The sequence below is a fragment of the Phocoena phocoena genome, chromosome 3, assembly GCF_963924675.1.
Source record: "Phocoena phocoena chromosome 3, mPhoPho1.1, whole genome shotgun sequence".
NCBI lineage: Eukaryota > Metazoa > Chordata > Mammalia > Artiodactyla > Phocoenidae > Phocoena > Phocoena phocoena.
Window position 1 is genome coordinate 169,510,013 of NC_089221.1, and position 21,698 is coordinate 169,531,710.

At 60.9% G+C, this 21,698-nt stretch overlaps 1 protein-coding gene across 3 annotated transcripts in view; it reads right to left on the reverse strand.

The window, feature by feature from the left end:
* KDM4B (lysine demethylase 4B) overlaps positions 1-21,698 on the reverse strand; it is a 93,464-nt gene that overhangs the window by 19,987 nt on the left and 51,779 nt on the right. For 2 of the 3 annotated variants that reach the window (XM_065875384.1, XM_065875383.1), the window contains exons 8-10: positions 11,598-11,794; positions 3,632-3,733; positions 3,085-3,284 (exon numbers count right to left, since the gene is read on the reverse strand). In XM_065875384.1, coding sequence (XP_065731456.1) covers positions 3,085-3,284; positions 3,632-3,733; positions 11,598-11,794 — 499 coding nt within the window. The remainder of the gene's footprint in view (positions 1-3,084; positions 3,285-3,631; positions 3,734-11,597; positions 11,795-21,698) is intronic. The other variant, XM_065875385.1, reaches the window with a different exon arrangement.

The following is a 21,698-nucleotide window of genomic DNA, read 5'->3' on the forward strand; positions in this document are numbered from 1 at the left end:
CCCTTGCGCCTGCTCGAGAGGGAGGAGAGATGCCCACGGTCGCAAGGCATCCTTCCCACCCTTCCCAGGAGGGGTCCCGCTAAAACCCTTGTCTCTCGGGACTGTCTGAACCGGTCGGGCCCAGGAGCCCCCGCCCTGGCTGGCCCCCGACGGGCTGACTCCACTCCTGGGAAAAGCCGCTTCGGGCTGAAGCCAAGACCCTTGGGACGGGCGTCCTCCCACAGGCCCTGAGCGGGGTGTGTGTCCTCTCCTTTTACCCTCCAACACCCCCACTGGCCTGCCGAGGCGGCGTCCAGGGCCCGGGTCCCCAAATTTCAACCTGGACTCTTTATTCCCACCTGCTTTTTCTCCCACTTACCCCGCCCCCGTGAGAGCCCTGATGCCCCCTGGCAACTTTGCAAGGTGCCACCTGGGGCGGCCCGGGTGCAGAGCCCAGCCTGCTCCTGCCCCGCCCCACGCAGCCCACCCTGGGGCAGGGCGGTCACCACCCCAGTCCTTGCCAGTCACACCAGGGACATCTGCCGAGTCTCCCAACCTCTTGGGCCAGAACCCCAACCTAGCCATGTCAACAACCACTGTCCTAACCTCCCTACAGCTCAGCTCCATGGCCTCTGGAGTCAGATGCAAACGCCTCACCTGTTGACGGGACTCGGGGCCCTGGATCCCGGAGCCCACGGCAGAGGGTCCATCATTCATTCACCCACCGCAGCCCATGCTCTGACTCGCCCCCCACGGAACTGGGGCCCGGAGCACTCACGACACAGGCACAGAGCCGGCAGGACCACAGGCCCCTCCCAGCTGCAGACCACCCGCTCCGAGGGAGCCCCTCTTGGTTTTGGCACGTTTACTCTGTTACAGGCTAAACTGTGTCCCCCCGATTCCTATGTGCAAGTCCTAACCCCGGGGCCTCAGAGTGCAGCCACATTTGGAAATAGTCATTGCTAATGTCATGAGTTAATAAGATGAGGTCATTAGGGTGGGCCCTCATCCAATGTGACCGGTGTCCTTCTGAAAGGCAAAATGCAGACAGACTGGCACCCAGGGAGAGGCCGTGTGAGCGTGAAGGTGGCCGTCTACGAGCCAAGGAGAGAAGCCTGGAACAGACCCTCCCTCGCGGTCTCAGAAGGAACCAGCCTTGCCCACACCCTGGCCTCGGACTTCCAGCCTCCAGACCGAGAGACAATGAACCTCGGTTCCTGAAGCCCTGCGTCGGGTACTTTGTCGCACGGCAGCCCCAGCAGATTCGGATGCTTCCCTGAACAGTCCAGTGTCTGCCTGGCGTGTTTTCTGAACTTTAAGTAAACGGGACATGGGGCATGGGTGCCCGTGTGACATTCGGGGCTGCATGTGAGGGTCGCCCCAGGGAAGAGCAGTGGCCTTCACTGCAGCCCAGGACAGTGTCCTTGCTCCTGCCTGCAAGCTGCTGGCCCGTCACGTAGCCCTGACCTCTCCTGACCCCTCTTCCTCGGGCCTTGCTCCCTCCGGCTGCATCGAAATCAACATCCCCCAAGGCCGCTGGCCAGCACCTTTGCAGGGAGACCCCTAACACATGCAGCCCCGTTTATGTTACAGCTCCTCCTTGTCTTTCAAAAACGTCTCTTAATTTTCTCCATAAAGGTCTTTTATTTTCTGTTGGATCTGCTCCAGCCTGCATCACCCTCTGGATGTTCTCATTATAGGCAGGATTTTCTTCAAAACCATGTGTTCTGTGAACACCCATATGTGACAAGTGTGGGGCGGCTCTGTGGGTCCAGCCCGTTTCTGGCAACTCCGCTAGCTCCCTGCGTCACCAGGCCTCAGCCTCTGGGTCCATTCCCACGGGGTGATTGTGCCTGCGCACAGACTGTGCCGACGCACACCCCCTCCCCGCCCCCCGCCGCCTGTGTCTTGCCTCCCCCCACTGTCCAGACCCTCCCGTGTGGAGCGGGCTGTTTCGTGATGCCCACCAGGCAAGTGGCATGCCAGGCTGTCTGGGACAGGCCAGCACGCAATTTACCCAGGAAACTTTCCAGTCTTCCCTGCCTCCAGCTCCTGGGGGCCCCTGCAGGGACCGTGGGAACATCAGGGGCATGCGCCTGCCCCTCTCGGTGCCTGGTGGAATGCCACATCATCTGTGACACCAGCCACGAGCACCCCGGGGAGGGCCTGACCCCAAGCCAGGCAGAGCTGTGCTGGCTCACCTGCTCCAAGACACAGTCCCGAAGAGGAACCCTCCAGCGACCTACGGCCTGTGATGGGGGCCTGAGGCACTGCTGCCTGGCAATCTGCCACCAGCCCCCCAGCCCCGCCCGGCCCCTCCTGTACGCCTGGGGGGCAGCTGCTAGGTGCCAACGTGTGAGCAGCTGAAGCTGCAAATTAGGAAAGTGAAACCAGCCGTGGAAAAGAAAAAGGAGCACCATAAAACATGGGAATGGGGAACGTTCAAACGCTCACGGAGTCATGTTCCGCGACTAACGGGCCCCAGGCAGTGTACAGGGTACGGTTCTTAGACACACCCACCATGGTGCCCAGATACAGTTTTTTAGTTCAACGCCAGCCTGCAGGTGGGGCATCCCCACCGCAGGCACGTCCAGCATCTGGCTGCAAACAGCAGGCCATCCCCTTTCCCAACCGAGCAGAGAACACCTCTGTTATGGACTCAGTGTCTGTGTCCCCCCAGGTTCATGCTGAACCCCGCCCCTCAGTGGGCCGGTTGGGAGGTGACTGGGTTATGAGGGTGGGGCCCTGGCTAAGGATCAGTGACCTTAGAGGCCAGAGGGCTCACTGGCTCTCTCTTCCCCCTGAGGACACAGTGACAGAGGGTCACATACAAACCGGGAGGTGGGCCCTTGCCAGCACCAGGCCACACCAGCACCCTGATCTCCCAGCCTCCAGCACCGAGGAATAAAGCCCGTTGTTTCAAGCTGCCCACCTGTGGATTCTGTTTCAGCAGCTGGATGAACTTCAGTTTCTGGGAGAAGAGGGACTTCTCACAGCACTCCCAGAATGCACATTTTTAGAAAACGCCCTCCCTGCCCACAAGACACACGGATGGGATTCTGAAGGCGCGGGGCCTGGCCAGCACAGGCACCGAGCAGGACTGACCTTCGGAGCCCTCGGCCTCCCGGCCCTGCGGCAGCGGCTGGGATTCCTCCTCCTCCTCCTCGGGGTCGGCCTCTGGTGTGGCCTCCTCCTTCATGCCGCCACCAGCCTCCTCCAGGAGGGCCGTCCCAGCTGCCCCCTCGCCAGGAGACTTGGGGTCATCCGGCTTGGGCTTCTTGGGCTGGCTCCGCTTCCGGTGAGACCTGGAGAGGGAGGCTCATCAGACGGGAGGCGAAACAACGGAAGGGAGAAGCCCTGGGCTGTGCGCCCTGTCCAGCAGACAGAGCCCCCCAGGAGGCCCGGGGAAGTGGAGGCCCTGGGTGGGGTTGGCTCCTGGGGGCAGGGGCGGTGGAGGGAGAGGCCTGGGGGAGGGGAGGGGATGGCAAGGTGGGTGTCAAGCGCGTGCCGATGGCAGCTGGAGATGGGATGGCGGGACAGACGGGCTCCGGGAGCCTCTGTGTGGTGGGGCGGGAGACACGGGGAGCGTGGGCTCAGATGGAAACAGAAGCTCGTGGAAAATGCCTGCGCGACAGACAAAAGGTGCACTTACGACAGCCCCGGCCTCCTGGTCTGCTCTTTCTTCCTCTCTAGACTTGGTTTCCTCTCCTCCTCAGTCTTTTTCCAGTGTCTGTTTTCTTTCAGACTAATTTGTCTAGAACGTAAACGTCAGGGGGTTTTTCTCTAGGACTTGTGTTAACTCCCTAGACGCTTCGCCGCAGGGCCTCGCGGGGCCCCGGGCTCTCCCTGCATCCTCTCCACCTGCAGGAGCTCCGCGCCCAGAGCCCGCGGTGGCCCCTTCTCTAAGCTGCGCCCCGGCCCCCCTCACCTCCTGCCCCCGCGGGCCTCAGGGGCTGCGACAGTCCCCGGACGGGATGGAGGGCGGTCCTCGGGCCCCAAGTGAGAACCCCAGCTGAGGCTGAGCTGTGGCTTCTTAGTGAAAACGAGGGGGAGTTGGGATTAAAAAGGAAGAAAGGAAAGCGACACAGGGAGGGGGGCTGCAGGTTAGTGGCCAGGGCACCCCTGCCGGGTCCTGGTGGGACGTCCTTGCCGGTTCCTGGAAACTTTCCGGGGAGGGGGCAGTGCAGCTTTGAGACCTCAGGAGGGGTGTGACTGGCCCGGGAGCTGATGCAGGGGCCAGGGCGGTGGAGAGGCTCAGCCTTGGGCAGGGGACACCAGGACAGCCACAGGCTCCGGGTCTCACAGCCGAGGGGTTGTTTTGGAGAGAGCTGTTGGCGCTGGCCGTGGCTTCCCTCCCCCAGGGAGCTCTCCATGTGGCCCCAGTGGGGTCAGACACCAAGACCTTATAGGAGACCCTACAGGGTCCCTGGCAGCCGCACCTCCAAGGACCAAGCGCTCACCAAGGGGAAGCAGGGCTGTCTGACTGGGGACGGGTGGGCAGGGAGGCCCCAAGGGCTCCGGATGCCAGGACCCGCATCTCCTCCCAGGGGCGTCTGCAGCAGGACGCTGGGGGCTCACGGCTTCCTTGCTGCCTCCCTGCCCGACGCTGCTGGCTCCTGGGATGCCTCCTTCTAACTGTCCCCTGACGCTAACCGCTAACCACTGCCGGCCCCTTGCCGCTCAGCTACCTAACTTGAGGCCCCTGGCTCTGTGCCCCGAGCCCAGGCAACGCCTGGCACGCGACGAGCCCTCCTTGATGTCTGCAGCGTGAACCACCCTGATGACCAAAGGTGGGAAGCAGGGAGCATTCCGGGGAGGGCGCGTCATGGGCAGAGGCATGGCATCACACACAGCATGGCGTGCAAGGGCGCACTGCGAGGGTGAGGGGTGCAGGAGGACAGGCGGGCAGGGACAGGGCGGGGGAGTCGGCAACAGATGGGGGCGGGAGGGGGCACGAAAGACTCAGGCCTCCCCTGGTACACTCTCTACACCGAGCGAGTTTGGGAAATGCCAGGTGCAGCCCCGACGCGGACACAGGCGGGAAGCCCCGGGCTTTTCCCCAGCTGTCATCGGGAGGCTTTTCTCGGGGTCTGGGAATGCTGCAGGGCCGGGTGCCCACAAGCGAACCCCCATGCTGGCCCCAGCACCCAGCAGAGGGGCACCCTCCTACCGCCAACTCACCTGGCCTCGGTTTCCGGCAGCTGCCCCGCTCCTCACCCCCTCTCCGGCCCTCCCCCACCCCCACCAACCCGGAACTGGCCCGGAGGCCACTTCTGCCCCTGCCCGCCTCAGGGTCCCCAGAGAGCCCAGGCCTTCCTCAGCCCCCAACACACCAGTGGGCTCAGAGCTCTGCCCCCAGCACCAAACCCCCGGCAGCCACCAGACCGCACCAACGCAGGGAACCCCCGCCCCGCCCCCGAACGGGTGGAACTAGGTGCAGAGACGCAGGCGAAGGGACAGGCCCTGCTGCAGAGGGGAAAGCGAGGTGAACGTCGGCATGCAAAGGAGGATCTGCTCTGTGAGAACATAAGCTGGGAAATAACACCGGAGGAATCTGGGGTTGACTTGCTGACAGCTGTGGGGAGCTGTGCGCACACCCTAATCGCAGTCTGGCCATAAGAGCATCCTCTGGGCCCACTCCCCAGATGCGACGCCTTCCCCTCTTTTAGCCATTTCTTCTTGTATTGACTTGCATGTGTCTCCTCACGCTGCTGCTGTGTTTTGGTTCTGGCTTCTCTGCTGAGTTGCCAGCACAGACACTTAGGCTGTGGCCATCCTGCCCACCTCAACCCCTCCTGGCTTCTCTCCCATTTTGGTTGCGGTGAGATTCTATATTACATTTTTCTGATCCTGTAAATATAGTTCATCCGTGAGCAACAGAGCTGCTCGCACTGCATTCTTTGCTTGCTCCTTCTGGGGTCAGTAACTGGCCCCCTCTCTTAGACGCTTAGCTTTCCTGGTTTTCTCCAAGATCTTGGTGTGGCCTCCTAGGCAGGGGTCCCATGCTCCTCAATGACACCCTGAGGCCCTCCTCTTATCTTGAGACTGCCTTGGACTCTCCTGAGTTGGATCTGGTTTCCTTGATCCCATGTCTTCCTTGGCTGATGCCCTTGTTTAGCTGGAGCACATCCTCCAGCAGCTCTCTCAGAAAGGAGGGGGAACCTGGGACTTTGCTCGTCTAAAAAGATCTTTATTCCCTTCCCATACGAAGTTGGTAATTTGGCTGGGTATTTCTGGGCTGAAATGATCGCTCTCCTGACCTTTAAGACCCTTGTCCTTTGTCTATTAGCTTGTAGCATCATGATCGCCAAGTCCAGTGCTGTTTGGGCCCCGTTGACCCGTTTGTTTGTTCCAGAGGTTTTGCAATCTTCTGTTTAACCTGAGTTGTGAAAAGTCTGCATTCTAGATTTCCTCAAGCTGGCTCCCAACCCACCTCGTACATTTCTTTGCTCTCTTTTAAAGTTTTTTTTTTAGTTTTGTTGGGTCTTCATTGCTGTGCATGGGCTCCCGCTAGCTGCAGTGAGTGGGGGCTACTCCTCACCACGGTGCACGGGCCTCTCACTGCAGCGGCCCCCCCTCGTTGTGGAGCACAGGCTCCAGGCGTGTGGATCTCAGCAGTTGTGGCTTGCAGGCTCCAGGGCACAGGCTCAGCAGTTGTGGCGCACAACAAGGCACAGCCTCAACAGTTGTGGCTCAGCTGTTCCGTGGCATGAGGGATCCTCCCGGACCAGGGAATGAACCCGTGCCCCCTGCATTGGCAGGCAGACTCCCAACCACTGCGCCACCAGGGAAGTCCTTTGCTCCCTTTTAAATGTCCAAGAGCCATCTCTTTCCTTAAAAGCCTTTTTGTTTATACAGCAGGTTCTTCCATAAATGCCAAGTCACCTGCCCTCTCGCAGAAGTTAGTTTTCTTCTGCTCACTGCATGGCCTCTCCTGTGGGGTCCCGCTTTTTTTTGTTTGAGACTCTTTCACACTGAGTTTCCTCAGGGGTTTAGGGACCACTGGCTGTGACGTACAAGGGACTAAGATGTTCGCTGGTAGCTAGCTGTGTGTGAGCAGGGCTCCTAGAAGGGGAGCGGGCAGGTGGGAGCCCTGTCACTTCACGGGGGACCCCCAATATCGCATGTGTGGCTTTGTTCCGTTGGGCCACTCTGACCCGGCCCTGCGGTTGGGGATATGTGAGGCTGGCAGGTCCGATCTCCCCAGCAGTAGGGCCAGCGCCTTCTGCTGGGGGATGGGGTAAAGGAGGAGGCCCTGAGCTCAGCAATGCCTCCAGCACACTGCGGTCCCCGCCCCAGCAGGCGCCCGTGCCTGAGTCCCAGGCCTTGTGGCCTGAACCAGCCTGCTCCCTGTCTGCAGGTCCACGGAGTCGAGGCTTCTCTGTGCTGCAGAGTCAGGTGTCACTTGCCCCTCTTTTCCTTCCTTCAGAGTCTGCCGATGCCGCTCGTACCCTCTCCTCTTCCCTGTCTCTCCTTTACAGTCGTTTTCATGGTGTTTCAGAGGAGGGTGGACATAAACGTGCACTTTACTTGCCGGGCTTAACGGGATGTCACTTGGCGAAGATGATAAGAATCAAGTATTGGTACTGAGTCCAAATCTCTACACTGATATTTCCAAGATGGGAGCAGGTGTCCTTGGACCTCAGGTGGCAGGAGACAGAGTGAGGGTGCTCACTGAGGGGCCCAGGGCACACAGCCCCTTGGGCATCCCAAGGTGGGGCTGTTGCCCAGAACTTCTGACTCCTCGGGGGGGATCTGGGGCTTCCTGGCCAGGAGTCGCAGCCCCTTCCTCCAGCGTTCCCTGACCCACGCGAGTAGGTGTGGCCTTCAGTGGGTTTTCTGGTGAAGTCACAGGGACAACAAGCTCCTGGGGCCGCAGGGGCTGGCAGGCCCCATAGTCATGGCCCCTTCTGAGCGGACAGGAGCTGCACCGGGGGAAAGGGCTCAGGAGCGCGGCAGGGTCAGGGTGGCTGGAAAGAGTGGGTCGGAGGTGCAGTCGTGTACAGCCTGGCCAGGGCATCAGGTGCAGGGGGAGAGGGGAGACCAGACTGGCTCCTGGTGGGTCTGGGGGCAGCAGAGGGGGCAGGGATGTGCTCCCTGGCTCCTTGTTTCCATGGTGACCGAGGATGGGAGGTGGAGAGGTGGTGGGTGGGAGCTGCTGGGCTGGGGCGAGCAGGGCTAGCGGGCTCTAGCCTCCTGCGTGGGCAGCTGGAGGTCCCGCCAGGGGGAGCAGCAGAAGCTGGGGAGGGACGGGGCCCCGGGCCCGGAGAGGAGCACATTTCCCCTCCCCCACTTCCCTCCAAGCCCGGCTGCTCAGATGCTCTGCACAGGGTGCGTGTGAGTGTCCAGCAGAGCGCACACCTGCTGGAACACATGGGCAACGCAGAGCATTCCTTGAAGCTCTCCTTGAAAATAATCAGGAGCTGAGAAGAAAACGCAGCCTGCCTATGGAGGAAGGCTGCTCAGGCAGGCAGGCAGGCAGGCAGGAGTGGGGGAGGGGAGCAAGGCGAAGACACCAGCTGGACAGGGGTCCCACCTGGTGGCGATGGCGAGGGGGCCACGCAGCACGGACAAGAAGGTCACAGGTTACGGGCCCTGTTTGGCACGGGGCGGGGCCAGTTCACCTGACAAGATCTAGGCGTGGAAGGAAAATCCACGGGAGGGCGTCCTTTTCTCCCAGAGGAGCCAACATCTGCCTCTGCTCTGAGGTGACATCTGGGGCGGGGTGCAGGGGGCTGTCAGGAAGGCTGGGCCCTCGAGGGGCGGGGGCCTGGCTGAGCCCGTCTGATTGAGGACCGAGGAATGGATGCAGCATCCCAGAGAAGGCAAGGCTGCACAGGGATGGGGGCACGGGAGGGTGCCCACAGCAGGCAGATGAGGAGCCCACCCCAATGCCAAGCCCTTGGGGAGGGACACTGGGAGATGTCTGGGGACATCTGTGGTGGTCTCACTGGAGGGCTGCTCCTGGCATCGAGTGGGCGGGGGTGGGGAAGCTGCTCAACCCCCCCACAGTGCCTGGGACAGCCGCCCACAGAAGATGTCAGCAGTGCCGAGGGGAGACCCTGGTCTAGGGACAGAGCCAGATTTGCCCGCATCCCCTATCCGGCAGGAGTCAAGGATGCTAGGGTGGTGCTGCCCCTCCCCGCAAACCAACTCTCCAACAAGGGAGGCTCAGGGGAGCCGGCAGCCCTGGAGACAAGGCACAGCTGGGCGAGGACAGGTTGGCCACGTGGCCAGGAGAGAAAGTCACAAGGGACTCCTGAGGGCCACTGCCACTGGGGGTGGGGCGGGGGCAGCGGCTTCCAGCTTGGCATTGGGCCTCCAAAGGTGAGTCCCCAATCAGCATCTTAGGAGAAAAGCCCCCCCAACCAATGACTTTTTAAAAAGGTGGGGAAGTCAGCCTTCTTTTACATACTAAAGGCTTTAAAGAAAATTGCATCCTTGGGAACACGACTGAATTTGTTATTCAGTCCCAGGTCTGCACACAGGGAGGGGAGGTGGGAGAGAGGGACGTTCCAGAAGGGAGGTGTGCTGTGCAACATGATGAGGGGACAGGGAGGGGGTATGGGGCTCTTTGTGTACAGAAGGTTCCGGCCAAGGCCCGGCGGCCAGGTCCCCGTCCTCTGGGCAGGCTCGTCTGACAGCCTCTAATCCCATTCCATCCTGGAATGACGCCCCAGTCCTTGGCTGTCACTCTGTTGACCAATTAGTCTGAGCCATCACCAGTCAACCATTATGCAAATGCAGGATCACTCCGCTCCCTCCCTCGAGAAAGACCGGGAAAGGGAGCTGCAGCAGATCGGCCTCACCAAGAAGGTGCTTTTCGTGAGGAACACACAGGAGAGCAGAAAGCCAAAAGGAGAGACAGCAAAGGAAATCAGAAGAGAGAGACACCTTCAAGCGTGCTGCCAGGAGCAGATGGGAAAGCACCCTGGAGCTGAGAGACCCTTCTCAGGGAGGGGCCTCGGGTGGGGAAAACAGGCAGGTGAGGGTGCGCAGAAAGAACAGGCCCAGCGGGGAGAAGGTTCCGGGCCGGGAGTGATCGCTTGGCCAGGATGATTTCTCCCAGTTTCTGCAGAGCGCTGGGGTGCCACCAAGGATGCACTGTCCAAGGAACACACTGGCCAAGGCCCCACCCCTCAGGGACCAGGTCCTGGGGGAGGCGCCGTACTCGACCAACGGGGACAAGACCCACCAGCAGTGACCAAGCGCTACAGATGGAAACCTCACCCAAGGCCCAGATCCGACTGCAGCCTGTTTGTGCCGCCCACAAGCTAAGCATGATGTTTACGTTTTTAAATGGTTCAAAAGTTAAAAGAGGGCTCCCTGGTGGCGCAGTGGTTGAGAGTCCGCCTGCCGATGCAGGGGACACGGGTTCGTGCCCCGGTCCGGGAAGATCCCACATGCCGCGGAGCGGCTGGGCCCGTGAGCCGTGGCCGCTGAGCCTGCGCGTCCGGAGCCTGTGCTCCGCAACGGGAGGGGCCACAACAGTGAGAGGCCCTCGTACCGCAAAAAAAAAAAAAAAGTTAAAAGAATAATAACATTTTGTGGCATGTGAAAATGATATGAAATTCCCACTCCAGTGTCCATAGATAAAGTTTTATTGAGACGCGCCACGCTCATTGTTTACGGAATGTCTTACTGTCCAGGGCAACCGCCGTGGAGCCAAGTGGTCAAGGGAGAGCCTCCTGAGCCCTTGAAGCCCTAACACCAACACGAGGATGCTCCGGGCCGCCCTGCCCACTCCAGCCATACCCCAGGCCCAGCGAGGACCTGCCGACCGTTCCTTGGGCACCAAGAAGGAATCTGTTTGAACCCTGTCCACAGACAGCTCAGGGCCTGAGAGCCTGGACGTTTCCCAGAGAAAGAGCATGATGGAGTCGGACGCTTCCGAGGCCGCATGGCACTGCCCCTCACTCCCCAGCTCCGCCACCCACATCCCTGTGGCCTCGGCGCAGATGCCAAGAGGGGGCAGCCACTCTGCCCTCTCCTTCCCCGCCGGACACCAGGCAGCAGCCAGGCGGGGACCACGCTGGGTGGAAGGTGGGCCGGGAGGGGGGCCTCTGAGATGGAAAGGGGTGGCAGAGGGTGTCCGGGGGACAGGTCTCTGTAGTCACCTCCGTGTCCGCGGATTCAAGCAACACGTTATCCGAGGCACCAGAACAAGCATCTACAGATGCAAAGGGGCAGGGGCGCAGCTCTCATGGAGGGAGCTCGGGGCCTGTGCCCCACGGCTCCTGCCATAGCTCAGAGTCAAGAAGGGCCACGCGGCCCCGACGCAGAAACGGGGCTCTCGCCCCGGGGATGGCGCGATAGTGAGCCGGAAGCCTGAGAGGGACAGTGTGTGGGGTCCTGAGAGGGCAAAAAGGGCCCACCTCCCAGGAGCTGGTAGACAAGGAGTGGGTGGGAGCCTGAGTCCCCTGACAACACAGGCAGCGACGGCGGTGAGTCCCCAACAGCCCGCGGAGGAAGTCAGACCCGAGAAACACTCTGCCTCTGAAAGAGGGAGAAGTGGAGGAGGGAGGGGAGGGGAGAGAGAGGAGAGGAGAGAGGTGGGCGACGACGGCCTGCAGCCCCACCAGCGGGGAGCCGTGGGCCGGGCTCGCTGGGTGGCTCACCTGCGCAGGAGCTTGGCCTTGAGCGAGGCCCGGGAGGCGCTCCAGGTGCTCAGCTCGGGGCTGCTCAGGGCCGTGGGCCGTGTGTGGTCCAGCACCGTGAGGTCCTTGCCCTGCTTCCACAGCTCGTAGCGCTCCGGCTGCAGGATGCGCACAAAGACATCCATGGAGATCTTGACCATGTCCTTCCGGCATGTGCACTGCATGTGGGCAGGAGAGAGACCACTGAGCCCGCGGGCCACTCGCCCCACACCACGCAGGGCGCCTCGAGCCTACCCCATCCTCCCTAGAAATTCTCTCACGGGACAGGAAAGGGGGTCTTCTCACCCCGATGCGGGGGAAGGTGAGGCTGCTGCATCCCCGCAGTGGGGGCCTCTGGCCTTCCCCACGGAGTCGCAGTCCCCCACCTGACCGTGGCCCACCACAGTGCCCCCAGCCGCTCAGGAGCCGAGGCCACATGCTCCGAGCTTCGGCCGCCTCCAGTCAGTTCAAACCAAAATCTCCCTCCGGTCAGACATGCGTACCCCCGACCAGGTAAAATGCACATGGAATGTCTTATAACAGCGGTAATGCCAAAGGTTAGTTAGGAAGAGGGAAAAAGCTGTCAGCCCCCAAAGAGCAAACAAGGAAACAAATGTGATCTGGAGAAGGTGCTCCCCCACCCCCGTGTCCCTGCCTTGGGCTTCGGGAGAGGAGGCTGGGGACCCAGGAGACTCAGCACCTGGCCCCAGGGCGCCCGGAACTTGCCTCAAGCCAATGCTGGCCTGGCTAGTAGAGTCCCTTGTGCCTGGGAGCTTCAAGCATAGGACAAACAAGCATAACGAGGACGGGCTGAAATGGGTCCTTCCTCCCCCTCCTCTGCTGTCTAGACCCTGAAGACGTCTCCACATGCAAACCCCGCGTTCCGGGAGCCTGTCCCTCTATGCCACAGGGTCACCGTGGCCCCCAGGACTGGGTCCCGTGCAGGAGGCACTGCAGCCGTCCCAGAGGAGTTGGGAGCCAGAGAAGCCAGGCAAGGATTGCAGAAGCCAGGCTCGGGACGGTGAGCCCTCGGTCAAGGGGAGGAAATCAGACAGCCCTGGTGTCCTAGTTACCTTCGGGCTAAGGCCAAGAGCGAGAGGGAAGGAGAGACGGAGGGGACCACTGGTCTAGGGCAGGGCTGGCGAGCTGCCCACAAAGGACCAAGCAGTATAGATGCTTCCAGCTGTGCGGGTCACTGATGTCTGTTAACAATCTCTCAGCTCTGTCGTCACTTGGGAGCAGCAAGACCAACTCGTAAACAAATGGGTGTAGACGAATGCAGATAAAACTTTATTTACAAAAAAGGCAGAGGGCCGGATGCGGTGTGCACAGGCTGAGGTTTGCTGGCTCTTGGTCTAGACTCTAGAGGACAAAGCATCACCTGGCGGTGGGCAGCCGTCTTCTGGGAGATGAGCTTCCCCAGGGATGGCTCCACGAGGGACCTCGGGGTGGACCTGACCCTGGGGGCCGAGCTCGCCTCCCTCTGAAGGGGCACTGTCCTTGCCTCCTTAGGGGGACGAACCTGTCCTGAGCATCGCGACAGGAGGCCGAGGGGCAGTCACCCCTCAGGGACACCCGCACTGCAGCCCCTGCAGCTCTGACTCTAAACACCCCCGTGTCAGATAAACAGGCTTATCCCTTTTTAAGCCGTTCCCCAAACCACAGCTTAAAAAGTGCCTCTGGATTTTTTTTTTCCAGGCTGCGTATGTGTGTGTGCACGCGCGTGTATGTATTTAGAATTGCGTATGTGTTCATTTTTCATCCCGTGCAATTTCAAAGGACATTATGAACGTGTCTCCGTTTTAAATGCACATCTTGCCTCTGTTTACAACCACCCGCCACTGCCACTTTCTCAAAGGAAATGAAGGAAGCGGAAGGAAAAGACTTAATCGAATGCAGCGATTATGTATCTTGCCCCGAAGAGCCCCTCCCGACTTCCCTCAATTGGCTCAGAAACAGCGAGTTAGGACCCGGAGCCTGAGGCTGCTGGGGGCGGGTCCCGTGTCTCCTGCAGCCCCAGTGCCCCCATCCTGCCTGCTCCCAGGCCGCATCTGGGAGCTCCGCCTGCGGACAGCAGTAGCCTGACCACACCAAGTGGGAGGGAATATTTATGACCCAGCGACTCCCCGCAAACTCAATTCAGTTGATGAGAAACCGCGCAGCAGAGAAAGGCTGGCGGTGTCATTTGGCTGTGGAGTGGCGAGAGCACAGATGGCGCCCGGGTTCCAGATTCCTGGCTGGCCACGGCCTCCCTGGCGTCAACGCCAACAGCAGCTTAAGGGATTTGTATCAAGCGGCCTTGCAACTGCTTTTCCTTAAGTAATTAAAAAAAGCACCTGTGTGCGCCGTGGAGGGGACGGAGGGGACCCGGAGCCCAGCCCGTGCCCGGGCTGGGAGCAGGGCTGGGAACACTCACCCTCACGTCTCCGTGGGGTTCTGGCTGCGGTGGGGTGTGTCGCTGGTGGGGACCGAGGTGTGGGGGGCATGGGCACCAGGGAGGAAATGGTGGGAAGAAGCCAAGGCCCCTTGGGCCGTGGGGGACAGGAGGGAAGGCCCCCGGTGCAGGACGCGGCAGCAGTCGCCTCCGTGGACTAAAGCAGCTGAGAACACAGACCCATCGCCTTGTCTCAGCTCACGGTTTGGCAAAAGAATTTGCTAAGACCAGCGAAAAGATCCGGCTGCTTAAAAGCAACTTCCAGGGGCTGAGCGCGCCAGACCCCCGCCACGGACCCTGTACCGCTGTCTTCTGATTTGTGGCCCCTGCCCAGCAGAACTGCCCCCGCCGCTGTTTCACTTCGGGCCTGCGAGTAAGCACAGGGGCTCTGAGCTGCAGGGCCGTCCTGGAAATGGGGCTCAGGGAGGGCGGGGGCTGGAGGCTTGGGGCACAACCCTCGGGGCAGCGCCCAGGGAGGGGCTGCGTCCTCCCCTCCAGCCTGGCGGGCTCCCAGACCTTCCTGAGGACCTGCTGGGGTCCCTGCGGCTGAGTGTCTGCTGCTTGCTCTCCAGCTCCTGAGCTTAGCAGCCCCACCAGCCGGAGGCCAGCCGGAGGCCAGCCGGAGCGTGCTCTCCCCCGGGACCCGGCCTGGCCATTAGTTCCGATGGGGAAACCGGGCTCCAAGGGGAGGGAGGAGGCCTGAGGGCCCCCTGCAGCCTAAGCGCACCCTGGGGCCCTCTGTACCTTCAAGGCTCAGCCGGCAGAATCGCGTGGGGCAGGGCTCCCGCTCCACGAGCAACTAGGTAATGAGGACGCTGAGCATCCTGTTCAGAGCAGCCAAGGCGGGGTGGCTGGTGATCCCATTAGTGCCGAGGGGCCATCTGGGGACAGAAGGAGTAAAGGAAGAGGAGGGGGACTGTGGGGGGTGGGGGGACACATGCGCTGCGCATGGCCTGGGACCCAGCACCAGCCTCTGTGGATGCGAGACAGGCTGTGCTCTCTGTGGGACCCCACCCTGGGCCTGCCTGCCTGGCTGGGGGTCGACCTCCAGCCCCCATTGGCTCAGCCCCACCCCCAGATTCTGGGCCTGGAACGGTGGTCTCCCCAGGTGATACGAGCAGAGGGAGGTGGCACCCCGACGACGCTCAGAGCAGAACTGGCTCTCTGACGCAGCCGCTCCTCAAGGGGGGCCTGACAGCCCCAAAAAGTGCACCTCAAAGAGCCCCTGACGGGCCCCCCACGGAGCCGCTGGCGCCAAGTTAATTAACACGGGAGGAACTGAGCTGTTCAAAGTGACAGTGGAGAGGAGACACGAGCTCCGCCCCCGCACCCCCCACAAGAGGAGGGGGGACAGGATGCCCCCCAGAAGCAGACATCAGCTGCCTGCCGAGCAAAAGGCTGGCAAAGAGGGCAAGGGCGCAGGCCTGACAAGCCACGGGCGAGCCAGTGAGGCCCTTTCCTCCCCAGGGATCTCACCCAAGGATGTGAGAAATCCAGACAAAGACCGTCTCTGCTTCATCACAGAGAGAAAAACGTGCGTACGCACACACGCATGCACAGGCCTCAGGAAAACTCTAACCACAGGGCGACCTCTGTGGACCCCCTAGGTAGGTGACAGAGCCACCCGACGGCCCTGTGCGGGGGCTGGTGATCCTTGGTCCTAAGCACCGATTCAACTACAGAAACGGTCTTACAATGGATCTGTTGTCAGAAGAAATACAAAACTCACAGTCAAGAATACATTAAAGCCCCAACTGCGACCAAAGACCTTTAGGGAAAGTCAAGGTTATTCATCAAAACCGACCACGGTTCTTTCAATGGAAGGGGGGGGGGGTGTCAAAAAATTTTGTAGTATTTGTTTTTCTAAATCTCTTTACTGAGCAAGGATATCATTTAAGTTGGTTGGGGGTGGGCAGATTATGAAATCTGGCCCACCACCTGTTTTTGTAAATAAAGCTTTATTGGCACACAGCCCGGCACACGGCCCTGCCCACGGCCACACTGGTGCTGCTACAGCAGAGCTGAGCAATTACACAGCAACTGGATGGCCCCCAAATCCACAAATATCCACTATCTTGTCCTTTACAGAGTTTGCCAAACCTTGAGTAAGTCACAAAATCATTTTCACAAGGTATCTTGAAGCCCTGACCCCACCAGTGTGTCTGTATCTGCAGAGAAGGAATTAGGAGGTGATGAAGGTTAAATGAGATCATAAGGGTGGAGCCCTAATCCTGTAGGACTAGTGTCCTTTTCAGAAGAGTAACTGAGACAGATCTGACCCCTGCCCCCGCTGCCCCCATGTGCGGACACAGCAGGAAGCTGGCGGTCCTCATACCAGGACTAGAGTCCTCACGGGAAGCTGACCCCAGTGGCACCCTGATCTCAGGCTCCCAGCCTCCAGAAGTGCGAGGAATAAATGCCTGTTGTTTAAGCTGCCCAGTCCCTGGTACCGTATTTCTGCAGTCTGAGCCGACAGAAGACGGGTGTCTGCCTGGAAATTTACTGCAGTCCCGCTTTTTACTGAGCATAGCAAGCTGCACATCCCCACCACCTGCTGCCAGAGTCTGACTCTCACCAGGTGCCAGGAAGCACCTAGAACCTGGCACATGGAGGCCTGGCCTCGGGCTCCACCTCCTCAAGGCTGCACCTGCTTTCACACCTGCAGCCCGAGCCGACCACTCTCGGGGGAACGTGCCCCCCACCAGAGCCTCTGGGGACCTGAGCAGTGGGCCTGGGCCAGCTATGCACACCCCCAGCCGGGCTGGGCCCGGACCCCACTTCAAAGGGGACCCGGGGGCCCAACAAAGGGACCAGCCCCATGCTGTCTGGGGTCGCCAAGTCTCCTTCCTACAGAGGTACCAGCTCCTAACCCCGAGCCACGGATCTCACACGTTGTGCCGGGGACGGCCGTAGGTTTTCTGGTTTGTTTTGGCCGTGCCGCAGCATGCGAGATCTTAGTTCCCTGACCAGGGATCGAACCCGTGCCCCCTGCAGTGGAAGCGTGGAGTCTTAACCACTGGACTGCCAGGGAAGTCCCGGTTTTCCGTTTTAATTAACTCAGGTGCTCATAAATGGAGGAACACGGTAATGAAGTTCCCCAAAATGACACCTAAGGAATGAAGGGGTCAGAGCCTTGGTCACCTCGCCAAGGCCTGTGGCAGGAGACGCAAAAGGGCCAGCCTTGGGGGTGACTTCCTTTTCTATTTGTCGTGGTGGTAGGTGTGCAGGTGGGCCCTTTTTCTTACTGAACCCATCCCAATGCGCTACACCTACCAGCAGTCACATTCTGTACGCAGCTCAGAGACACGTCTAAGATGTGGCCCAAGTTCCAGGCAGGATGGATGTAAGACTTCCTAGAGCTTCCGAACAGTCTGGCCCGCAATGGAAGCATACTTTAAGGGCTTCAATTTCCCAAGGTTTTGGTTGTTTAAAAAGAAAGGCACTGATCTTAGATTAGATCCAGCAATTGAAGCCATAAAATCCCAGAGCAAAATGGTTTCTCACTTTTAGCTCACAGAGTCTGTCTTCCACGTCTGAACCATTACATGCTCCGAACTAATCAGTTTCAAGGGCTGCGGCCTCACGGCCCGGCGCCAGGCCCGGCCCTGCAGCAGCTGACAGTGAGATGGGGAGAAATAAACACACGCGAGGGGGCAGGAACACGGGGGCAGAGAAGGGCCACGCCCACCCGAGGTCCGCCAGAGCCTTCCTCTTGGCTGCCAGGAACAAGCACCTACCATGTGCTCTTCTGGTCCTGCTCATGTCAGATGGCAAAGCGGGAGAGAGGAGGCCCAGCAACCAGCCTGAAGACTATTAAACATGGTTCACTGAGATCATCCCCGACAGCTTTGTGGTTGGTGAGGCCGCAGCGCCGACTCCCTGCCCTCGGGGCTCCTGCCTGCCCTGCTGTGTGCGTGTGAGGCCAGGCGGCTGGGCCAGAGGCCTCAGGATCGCAGACCCGTGGGGAGGCCGGGCCAGGCGCGGGCCTGTCTTCCAGCCCACGGCTCGCTGCGGCTGGGCCCCGAGCTGTAGACCCCTGAATGTTCGCTGCCCGAGGCACCTCCATGAGGGGCCTCCTCACACAATGGAAATGTCCTACGTCTATGTTGTCCCCGAGATCACCACCGGCCCACGTGGCTATGAACTAGTACTTGCTGGTGTGACCGAGGTACAGGACACGTAATTACTTCACTTTAACTAACTTGTGGTTAAAGGGCTGTGCGGGCCGGTGGCTTCGTGCTGGGCAGCGCGGCCGGGCAGCCCCACATCCCTTCTACTGCCAGCCCCGCAGGCACTGCACCTAAAACCCAGACCCAAACTGTCCCTCCCGTCCACCCCACTTTCTGCTCCTCGGTGTGGACTAACGCTCCTCCCCCACTGCTCCCCAGGGGACAGGGCTCAACAGTGTCCCCCAGTGCATGTCCGCCAGGGACCTCAGAATGAGACCTTATTTGGAAAGAGGGTCTTTGCAGACAAGTTGGCCAAGGTGAGGTCACGCTGGAGCAGGGTGGGTTCTAAATCCAGCGACCGAGGCCCTTGTAAGAAGAGCGGAAGTTGTATCCCGACATGGGGACAGGGTCACATGAAGATGGGCAGAGACTGGAGGGATGCGTCTACAAACCAGGGACACCAAGGATTACCGGCCAGGCCAGAGGCTGGAGGGGGCGGGAAGGACCATCCCCTGGAGCCTTCAGCCACGCCACACCTCCATCTCAGACTTCTGGCCTCCAGGGCAGGGCGGGGACACCTTCCTGTTGCTTTCAGCACCCCTCCCCTGCTGATGGCATTTTGTGACCTGAATACACCAAGGTCTAGAACCGCCCCGCCCCCCAAGAAGCCCCTGCTGGTTGGCGCTGCCTGCCTGCCCGCTGTGCCCTTCGCGGTCTCCCTGGGTCCCTCGTCTGTGTCCTCCTCTGCACCTCGCTGACTTGCTCCCGTCTCCCAGCAACTTGCCGATGACCGGTGCTGAGCAGATGCTGATGTGGGAGCGACACACGTGCTTCCTAGGGAACAATCCCGGGGCCAGGGGGCGCTTCAGCCCACAACGTGTTAAGCACCCAGAGATGGGGCAGAAACCACCCTCCCAGGAGCCTGCATCTGTCAGGACCAGAGCCGGCCCCCTGTTTCTGATGTAATTACCCGCACGGCAGCGGGGGACGCGATAACAAACCAGTTCATTAGGAAATCCACTGGAAGCCCTCGGAAGCGCTTCATAAACAAAACCATTAGGCGCAGGGCTCCCGGGGGCTCCCCCATCCTGGCTGGCGGGGCTGCTTCCCAGGGCCGGGCAAGGTCACAGGCCTTCGATCTGCAGGATGCTGCCCACCACCCCTCCAAGGTCACTCTCTTCCTCCACATAAAGGAAGCCTCCTCCATGCGGCACTGTGGCTGCAGCCCGGCAGCCTAGACAGTTCTCCCGCCTGCTGTGAAGGGCCCTCCCACCTCCCCCTCTGCGTGCCAATGATGCTGAACCCAGGCCCTAGGTGCCAGGCACTTCCCAAGGGTGCTCTGCCCGAGGGCCCCACCAGCCCCTCAGCTCTCTCCCTTCACCCACAGCCCCTCCTGCTGACCAGGACCCATGGAGTCCCTCTCTGTCTGTTCTCCAGGCTCCGAGGCGAGCCAGCCCGCCTGACCTCTGTAACAACCTCGTCATCGGAAGCTGCAAGGCGTTTTACCACGGCCAAGAAACAAACTCCATTCACAGGCAGGATGGCAGAAAAGCCCAGATTGAGACTGTGGACTCAACACATGTGGTGTAAGTAGAACGAAAAGGAAAAAGCAGGTCACTGCCCTCTGGAGCGGACCTGCAGGTGGCATCCCCAGGCAACACGCGCTGGAGACTGTGGCAGCGTGAAGGTGACCCTCGAGGAGCCTCGCCAGCCCAGGGCTCTTACCCAGGGGGAAGCCGTTCCAGGGGACACTGGGCGATGTCTGGGAACACCTGTGGCTATCATGCTGCGGGGGGGGGGGGGGGGGGGGCTCCTGGCATTGAGTGGGTGGGGCAGGGAGGCTGCTCCACACCCCGCAGCGCCCAGGATGGCCCCCAGAGATGGTTCAGCCCCAGGGTCCACAGTGCCGTGGGGGAGAAACTCTGATCTGTGGATTTGAATCACAAGCTCCCCATTCCACCAGGAAAAGCAGCAAAGCCATGCGACAAGGGGCAGCGGGCCCATCAGTGTGAGCGAGCCCGGCGGCAGCCAGCACCCTTCTCCCAGAGCTGTGTGGCCACGTGTCTGCCAGTGGGGACCCCCCCAGCGCTGGGAACCCACCAGGGAGGCGGCCGGCGGAAGCTGTACCGTGATGAGCGGGCAGCACCCCCTCCAGAGAGACTGAGGTGCGAGCGCTCGTGTGCATTTCCAGGGCCCACTCTCTGGGCGGGAGGCCTGAACATAGTTGCCTGCAACCCAGGTAGACAACCCCAGGCGTGGGGACAGGAGGGGAAGTAGGAAGGAAGAGACAGGGGCTTTGGGCCGAGGGGGCTGGGATGCCCGCCCATCGCCCACCTGGGGAGAGCCGAGGTCGGCCACATGCTGAGCCACCGGCTCTCCCAGAACCACGGCGGGTGCCAGCGCGCTGCGGATGCACTCAGAACCCCGTGGAGCCAGGGGAGCAGGGAAGACGCGACGGGCTGGTGTGTTCAATTAGGGGGGAGGGGGAGGCCTGCAACTACGCTTGAGATTCTTTGCAAGCGTTTCCCAGAGACAAACAGGAGGCTCATCAGCTGCCAAGCTGTACTGGAGCAGCTTGGGCCACGGGCAGCTCCCGCCAGCCCTCCCAGCCACGGCAGCGGGGAGCAGGGCGGCCTCTGAACCCGGCCCGGGGCAAGTCCCTCCCCGAAGGGGCCCACCAAGCACTCAAGTCCTGCCCACGTCTGAGCTGGCAGGAGCCCCTCTCTGCTCCCAAGGCTGCTCCCCTAGACCCGTCCTCTAGGGTGTTTTCACTCGGGGGACACTGCCCCTAAGGGGGTGAAAACTCTTTCTTGGGGGCAGAAAAGCTTCACTGTCTTTGAACAGACATGTGGTGTATCCACGGTGTTAGAATCTCACAGAGGGGCAATGAGGAAGAAAGTGTAAAAGTGTTCTGTGGGTGGGTGTGGGGGGGGGGCGACAGTGAAAAAGAAGGCGGAAGAACGGCCCGCAACCCGCCCTCTAGACCAGGCTCTCATCCAGGACCTGCCCCAGGGGGCACCAGGCCACGACTGGGGAAGCGAAGGGGCTCCTGGCATTGGGAGGGGGTGGGCCCGGGGATGCCAATGCCCAGGCCGCACGAGGCTGCTGTGCTGTGGGGAGACCTTGCCTGAGACCCATCCTTCCAGATCCGGTGGCACCTGTTCTAGATGGTCAGAGTTTAAGCCAACACAAAACCAAGCCGGAGGGCAGAGCGATGGCACCGTGCTCTCCACTCCGACCCTTACCGCTATGCTACTGTACGCATCTGGGCTTGAAGCCACTGCCAGGCTGCCCGGGACAGAGTGACAGGACGCTCTGGGGGAGGCTCCAGGGGAAGCACATTTTATACGGCAACTGACTGCGAACCCCGCGCACCGGCCACCACCAGCGCCATAAATCAGGGAGCCAGCAAGGCGCAGCAGTGCGCAGCCCGGCACCGCGGAGGCGGGTGGGCCCGAGGAGCGTCCGGGCTGCAGCTCT